Source organism: Nicotiana sylvestris, chromosome 2 (genome assembly GCF_000393655.2).
Source record: "Nicotiana sylvestris chromosome 2, ASM39365v2, whole genome shotgun sequence".
NCBI classification, from domain to species: Eukaryota; Viridiplantae; Streptophyta; class Magnoliopsida; order Solanales; family Solanaceae; genus Nicotiana; species Nicotiana sylvestris.
This window is the reverse complement of record NC_091058.1, coordinates 69,144,946-69,153,142: the sequence shown is the minus strand read 5'-3', so window position 1 is coordinate 69,153,142 and position 8,197 is coordinate 69,144,946. Positions and strand designations below refer to the sequence as shown.

The following is an 8,197-nucleotide window of genomic DNA, read 5'->3' as shown; positions in this document are numbered from 1 at the left end:
AGGGTCCTTTTTATAAGGCATAGTTGGGCGTGATCAAATTTTGACGCCGTTGCCGGAGAAGTTAACAAAATTATCAATTACCATTGATAGAAATACAAAAATTCTTAGTGTAGTCAGTTTTCTCTACACCAAATTTTTGTTTGAAATTTTTTGACGGTTGTTGACGTAGTTGCACAGGTGTATGCCTAGAAACTCTACGAGGACTAGAGAACTACTTGAAGGACTCTCACACCCCGAGAAAACATTCCGGATATTTAACCGTGCCAACAAAAGACTACAACAACCTCATCAAACACACAAACTCGAAATTGACATGGGTAACGTAGACAACGTCAACAGAAACGTTAGAGATATGGCACCTCCTGTGCCTGAGGCTGCACTATATGACTGGGCACAACCCACAGCTGACAATCTGGCCACTGCCATTGTTGTGCCCGCGATACAAGCTGAATCGTTCCAGATCAGGAACAACATGCTGCACTTGCTGCAAAACAAGGGACTATTTTCTGGGACACGAGCCGAAGATCCTCAACAACACTTGAAGAACTTCCTGTCGATTTGCAAAACTTAAAGGCAACCCAACGTAACTCCGGAAGCAATCAGGCTGTTATTATTTCCATTCTCGGTGACAGGGGCTGCTCAGGTCTGGCTAAACTCACTCCCCATAAACTCTATAGAAACTTGGGATGAGTTAGTCAAGCAATTTCATATCAAGTTCCACCCGCCCAATAAAACAGCTCAACAAATTGATGAGATCGTGAGTTTTAAACAGAAACCAATGGAGACACTGCATGAGACATGGAGCCGCTTTAAAGGAATGTTGGTTATATGTCCACACTATGGTATTCCAGATCAGATGTTGGGACAACGGTTTTACATGGGACTGTCAGATAGCATGAAGAACATTGTAGATGCCTCAGCTGGTGGGGCATTTAAAGCAAAACTTGGAGAGAAGGTCAGAGTCTGCTTGACAAAATGGCTCAGAATTCGGGGTGGATGACAAGGAATGCACCTATCACTCCAGTGGTGCACTCAGTGCCTTTTGACCCATCAAATTCCATGGCTGAAAATGTGGCGACCCTCTTGACACAGATGAGCATGCTCACCAAAAAGGTGGAGGAATCAGGGCAGAAATAGCAAGTGCACATTGTAGATACTACCAATGGCGGCTTGTGCACATCTTGCATTAGTCAGCCAGTTGGTAATCCTTGGAATGCAGAACATGATCATCATCATCAGCACCCTGAAGACATGAACTATGTGTCAAACTATGGAGGCCAGAGACAGGGCAATCAGAACTGGGGTCAGCAAACTCAGCAGCCATACAGACCACCTCAGCCACAGTACAACGCTGGAAGCATGGGAGGTATGAGACCTCTCAACAATATGGCACCTTATCCAAGGCCACAGGGGTACAACAATCAGCAGCAAGGGTATCCCCCACCTTAGCAACAGCATGGTGGAAGGCAAGAAGATGGGTTCCCTAGACTTGAAGCAATGATACAGTAGGTTATTGGGTCCAATGCAAAGATAAATGAAAGAGTAGATGCACATGACACAACAATCAAAAATATTGAAGTACAATTGGGCCAAATTTCAATGTCTCTAAACAATCGTCCTCATGGGACATTACCTGCTGACACCCAGATTAATCCAAAAGATCAAGGCCCAAAGCAGCTGATGGCGGTGAGTCTCCGTAATGGCAGGGATCTAGATGTAGAACAAGAGAGAGCTCGAGAAAATATACAGGCTGAGACACTCATTCCAGTGCCCATTGAGCTGGATGAGTCTACGATACTGACAGAGGTGACAGTCCAGCCTGCTCAGGAAGAAAAGAACATTCAGCAGGAGACCGAGAAAGTAGTTGAGCCAGTTGAAGAGCCAGTAGTTGAAATAGTAGCTGATAAAGAGAAGTCCCAAGTGATTGGGAAGAAGAGACCTCCTGCACCCTTTCCACAGAGGCTGGCCAAGCATCAAAAGGAGGAGCAGTATAAAAAGTTCTTTGAAATGCTCAAACAAATCCAGGTAAATATTCCACTGATTGAAGCTTTAAAGGAGATGCCTGGGTACGCAAAAATGATGAAGGACTTGATGTCCCGGAAATTTGATTTTCAAGACTTGGCTACGGTTACACTTACTCAGACCTGTAGCGCAGTGGTGACAAGACCTATTGCTGAAAAGCTATCTGATCTAGGTAGCTTTACAATTCCATGTACTATTAGGAATTTCGCATTTGCTAAGGCGCTCTGTGATTTAGGGCCCAACATTAATCTTATGCCCCTGGCTATCTATAAGAGGTTGGGCATTGGAAGAGCTAGACCCACCTCCATGTTGTTGCAGCTGGCCGACATGACTGTGAAACGTCCATTCAATATCCTTGATGATGTGCTTATTTAGGTGGGAAAATTTGTGTTCCCTACAGATTTTGTGATCTTGGATTGCAAAGTGGATGAAGAGATTCCTATAATCTTAGGAAGACCACTCTTGGCCACGGGGAGAGCTCTGATTGACTGTGAGACGGGGGAGCTCAAAATGAGACTCAATGATGAGGAAGTAACATTCAATGTGCAGAAGTCTATGAGGCGACCAAGCGAGTTCGCCAATTGCTCTCTTATTGATGTCGTAGATGTAATTGTAGAGTCTGATGATGAGGTGTTGACAATTGAGGACCCCCTCGCTGCATGTTTGATGAACTTAGATGAAGTGAATGGTGAGGATTTGGCGGAATGGGTGTTGGCATTGGAAGGTAGAGGGTTCTGGGAGAGAAATCTAGAGTTTGAGCCCTTACACTTAGAAAAGAGAGAAACTCCTCCAGCTAAGCCATCCATTGAAGAACCACTAAAGTTGGAGTTAAAGCCATTGTCAGCCCACCTCAGGTATGAATTTCTGGGACCTGACTCCACATTACCTGTTATTATCTCATCTAGTTTGTTAGATGTGCAGGTTCAAAAACTTTTACAAGTACTAAAGGAGTGCAAAACTACCATGGGGTGGACCATGTCAGACATCAGGGGGATCAGCCCCGCCTACTGCATGCACAAGATTCTGCTGGAAGAGGGGCACAAACCTTCCAGGGAACATCAGAGGAGGCTGAACCCCAACATGAAGGAAGTGGTGAAGAAGGAGGTGATAAAGTGGTTGGATGCGGGAATTATTTTCCCAATCTCTGACAGCAGCTGGGTGAGCCCAGTGCAATGTGTTCCTAAAAAGGGTGGCATGACGGTTGTGACAAATGACAACAATGAATTGATCTCAACAAGAACCGTCACAGGTTGGAGAATTTATATGGACTATCGAAAGTTGAATCTAGCCACCCGGAAAGACCACTTCCCACTTCCCTTCATTGATCAGATGTTGGACAGATTGGCAGGGAGGTCACACTTCTGTTTTCTGGATGGGTACTCAAGGTACAATAAGATCTCCATTGCACCGTAGGACAGAGAGAAGACCTCCTTCACATGCCCGTATGGCATTTATGCCTTTAGACGGATACCATTTGGCCTATGCAACGCACCTGCCACATTCCAACGGTGCATGATGGCCATATTCACTGACATGGTTGAGGACATAATAGAGGTGTTCATGGATGACTTCTCAGTGGTGGGGAATTCATTTGATGAGTGCCTGATAAATCTGACACGTGTGCTGAAACGGTGCATCGAGACTAACTTGGTTCTGAACTGGGAGAAGTGCCATTTCATGGTACAAGAAGGCATAGTCTTGGGGCACCGGGTGTCAAGCAAGGGAATAGAGGTGGATCGCGCGAAAGTTGATGTAATAGCAAATATTCCTCCACCAACTTCAGTCAAAGCCATCAGAAGCTTTTTTACCGGAGGTTCATAAAAGACTTCTCCAAAATCACCAACCCTCCTCTGTAAGTTGTTAGAAAAAGATCACCCGTTTTTGTTTTCTTATGATTGCAAGGTAGCATTTGAGGAGTTGAAAAAGAGACTGATCACAACACCTATCATTGTTGCCCCCAACTGGGAGAAACCGTTCGAACTAATGTATGATGCCAGTGACTATGCAGTGGGAGCAGTGCTGGGCCAGCGGAAAGACAAACTGATGCACCCAATCTACTATGCTAGTAGAACGCTGAGTGGAGCCCAGTTGAACTACAATGTGACTGAAAAGGAGATATTGGCTGTAGTGTTTGCGTTTGACAAGTTTCGATCCTACCTGATAGGGTCCATGGTAATTGTATATACTGACCATGCAGCTCTCAGGTACTTAATAAAAAAGAAAGAATCTAAGCCACGCCTGATTCGTTGGGTATTGCTAATGCAAGAGTTCGATCTTGAGATTCGTGACCGTAAGGGCACTGAGAATCAAGTCGCTGATTATCTATCATGACTTGAGGGAGCTGAAAATGTAGTTGAGGTTGAGGAAATACTGGAAACTTTTCCAAACGAGCAGCTGCTCGCCACCACTCATCAGGAAGCGCCATGGTATGCAGACTTTGCTAATTACCTGGCCAGTGGTATAGTTCCTCACGACCTTTCATCGGTCCAAAGGAAAAGATTTTTTCATGAAAGCCGCCAGTATTACTGGGATGAACCTTATCTGTTTAGAATATGCCTTGATAATATGATCCGGAGATTTGTCCCCGAGATAGAGAAATTTTCTGTTTTGCAGGCTTGTTACGCATCAGCGTATGGTGGACACTTTGGAGGGGTTAGGACAACGACAAAGGTGCTAGAGGCTGGATTCTTCTGGCCTACAGTGTTTAAAGATGTGCACCTATGGGTGAAGGGCTACAATGAATGTCAATGGACCGGGAACATTTCCCGACGCCACGAGATGCCTATGAACCCAATTCAAGAGGTGGAAGTGTTTGACGTCTGGGGGGATTGACTTCATGGGTCCCTTCGTCAGCTCCTATGACAATTAGTACATTATTGTTGCTGTAGACTATGTGTCCAAATGGGTGGAAGCTACGGCGTTACCCACCAATGATGCAAAAGTGGTGGTGGGATTTCTAAATAAGAACATATTCACCCGCTTTGGGACACCACGAGCAATTATCAGTGATGAAGGCACTCATTTCTGCAACAGGGCCTTTGAAAAGTTGCTCGCTAAGTATGATGTGCGCCACAAGGTGGCTACCCCTTACCACCCACAAACTAGTGGACAGGTTGAAGTGTCCAACAGAGAAATCAAGAGTGTGTTAACCAAAACTGTGAACGCCACAAGAACTGATTGGGCGAGGAAGCTAGATGATGCACTCTAGGCTTACAGAACTGCCTTCAAAACTCCAATTGGTATGTCACCATACAAGTTGGTGTTTGGGAAGGCCTGCCACCTGCCAGTGAAACTTGAACATAAAGCGTGGTGGGCATTGAAACAGCTAAACTTAGACATGGAAGCTGCGGGCACGTCAAGAGTCACTGAATTGCATGAGCTCGAGGAGTTCAGATATCTTGCTTTTGAGAGCACAAAATTGTACAAGGAGAGAATGAAGAGGTTGCACAACCAGAACATTGTTGAGAGAAATTTCAAACCTGCGGACATGGTATTGCTATACAACTCAAGACTACGTCTGTTCCCAGGTAAACTTAAGTCACGATGGTCTGGACCATTTCGAGTAGTTGAAGTTTTCCCTTCAGGAGCTGTTGAGATTGCCACAGAGAATGACTCTCGTACATTCAGAGTCAATGGTCAAAGATTGAAGCCATATGTGGGCATGAGCGAGAAAAAGGAAGTGTCTGAGCTGCACCTGACTGAACCACAGAGGTCGAGCGAGCCTTAAATGCGATCATCCTGCGTCGTGCTACAACGTTAAATCAGGATTTGCGTGGGAGGCAACCCACAAAATTGTTGTAAGTGTAACACATTATATAAGAAACAAAAAAAAATCAAAAAATCAGACAACTGCCCAGACCGCGGTTCCACCGCGACCGCGATAGAACCGCGGTGGGAACCCCTCTCTGAACTTCGTCTACCGCGGTTCAACCGCGAACGCGGCAGACCCCGTCGAGCCTAGGTATGCAGATTTTTTTTATTTCCCCCCCTTTTTCTAATTCACCTAACCCTTCACCCCCTCCCCCCAAATATAACCCAAATCCTCTCTTCTCTTTCTCTCTCAAATCCCTCCCTCACTCCCACAAACCGCCATTGTTATCTTCTCCACACCTCCTTTCACCACTACCCACCCCTTCCCACCTTCATCAAGTAAGTGTTCTCTTCTTTTTGATTCTGTTTCATCTTCTAATTAGTGTAATTTAGTCTAAACTAGTTTAGTTAAACCCTAGGTAGGAATAGTGTAGATTTTCTTTCAATTTTTGCTTCTTCTCTGTTTTTATTGTTGCAATTGCTTCTTGTGGATTTTTTTGGTGCTAAAATGGTTGGGTCTTTCTTATACTTCGATTGTGGGGGTTGTTTAGATGATTTGGAGGCCTAGAAATAATTTTTGCGGTGTAGTTTGGTGGAGGGCCCTTTTTGGCCAAAAATTTGGGGCTTGTGGTGCTATTTTGAGGCATTTTGTGCCTATCCTAGGTTGTGGTGGTGTTGTATTTGGTGAATGGTGGTGTTATATTTAACGTGAATCACTTGAGGGAGTAAGTGTGGGGTGTTGTATGCTAGAATTTGTAAGAAATTTGTGGGGCCATTGTGGAGGTTGTAACCTGGAACACCTCACTAGTTGGGGGTTTGGCATAGTGTATGAATGGAATAAATGGGGGATATTATTTGGTGTCATCGAGTGGTGAAGTCTGAGTAACCATCCGGCTGGCACATGTAGGATATATTTGATGGTTCTCTTGTATTCTTTGCAGGTCATATGGCTCGTAAGAAGCAAAAGAGATCGGCAGGCACGTCCCAACAGCCTACATATGATGCTTCAAGGTTCGAATCAGAATTGGCAGAGGACGACTTTCATGCCAAGGCCTCAAAGAGCTTCATCCCTGAGATTTCGATTGACAGGGCAGCCCTCCGTGCAGAAAAGGAGGAGATATATGAGGAAATCCGGCGGAGGGAAATGGAATTCTTATTTGATGAACCTGAAACGGTGAACAAGATGCTTGTAAGAGAGTTCTACGCGAACTGCCCATCACATACGTTGCGGGAGGTGACTGTGCGGGGCAAATGGGTAGATGCCTCGGTTGAAACTATTTAACAGGTGTTGCGACTGCCCCGATTTACTGGTGACGTTGACTATTACCAGGACGCACCGGGAGTCACTTGAAATGTTATGACTGATGCACTCTGCGCAGGGGGAAACTAATCTGGATACGTGACCATATCACCCTGAACTCCAATTCATTCACCCATTTGGCTAAGTATTGGCTCACTGTCATTTGCAGCCGGTTCTTGCCCTCAGGCAACACGACTGACGTGAACTTCCAAAGAGCCCTCTTGACGTGGTGCTTCGTCACAAAGAAAGATTTTGATGTGGTAAGACTTATTGGTGATGAAATGATCATACGGTCCCCGCTGAGGTCAAAAGGATTCTACTTCCCCTCCCTGGTGACTACATTGTGCCTGCTGAAGAATGTCCCCACCAATCCTACTGATGGAGAGTTGCCCCCTAAAGCAGTTTTCAAAGCTTCGGGCATCAGAGTGGGCTGGAGTGCACGCACCACCATTCAGATCGATGATGAGGATTATGACCCGGTTCCCATGGCACTATCCAGGAGATCCTATGACAGTGCCGGACCATCTCGGCGCCCTCATGCTGGGGCAAGCTTATCCAGATCACAGTCCGCCCAGCCTATGTTGCGTACTATAGAGGAAGAGATTGTGGATCTTCGCACCTCGGTGGAGGGCCTACACACGCGTATGGATGCCATGTTTCAGCGGCAGGCCAGGTCTGAGAGCCGGTTTATGTCCTGGTTCCGTGCTTTGGGGAGAGCTTGCCATGTGGACCCCAGCACCGTCTCCGACTCTGATTGAGGCTCAGGGAAGTCTTCTTACCCTTCTGCTCGTTATTTTTGATATGACATGGGGACATGCCATAATTTTTAAGTGTGGGGTGGGAGACTTGCTCGGGTAATATATTGTAGTGTATATAGACATGAAGTATGTTGTAGTATTTGATTGGTGTTGTTGTGTATAATTGACTGTACTTACATTAGAAGTAACTGACTTGGCCCAACGACGGACACTTGTCGACGGGTCTCTTGAGGGTCAAAGTCGGATTTAAAAAAAATAAAAATGTAGAGGACTCTTCTTGAGGACGGACCACTTGGACAGTACTCTT

At 45.6% G+C, this 8,197-nt stretch overlaps 1 protein-coding gene across 1 annotated transcript; it reads left to right on the top strand.

Annotated features, from left to right (window-relative positions):
• Positions 1-1,599: 1,599 nt before the first annotated feature.
• Positions 1,600-5,230, top strand: LOC138868177 (uncharacterized). Its single transcript, XM_070165933.1, has 8 exons — positions 1,600-1,988; positions 2,223-2,355; positions 2,398-2,746; positions 2,944-3,114; positions 3,352-3,407; positions 3,925-4,312; positions 4,376-4,765; positions 4,911-5,230. Exons 1-8 carry the CDS (start codon positions 1,600-1,602, stop codon positions 5,228-5,230), a joined length of 2,196 nt encoding a protein of 731 aa, XP_070022034.1.
• Positions 5,231-8,197: the final 2,967 nt, after the last annotated feature.

Coding starts and splice junctions, on each gene's coding strand:
- LOC138868177 (XM_070165933.1), top strand. CDS start 1,600: ATGTCTCTAAACAATCGTCCTCATGGGACATTACCTGCTGACACCCAG. Junction 2,356..2,397: donor TGCAGCTGGCCGACATGACT/GTGAAACGTCCA, acceptor GTGCTTATTTAG/GTGGGAAAATTTGTGTTCCC. Junction 4,313..4,375: donor CGATCTTGAGATTCGTGACC/GTAAGGGCACTG, acceptor CTGAAAATGTAG/TTGAGGTTGAGGAAATACTG.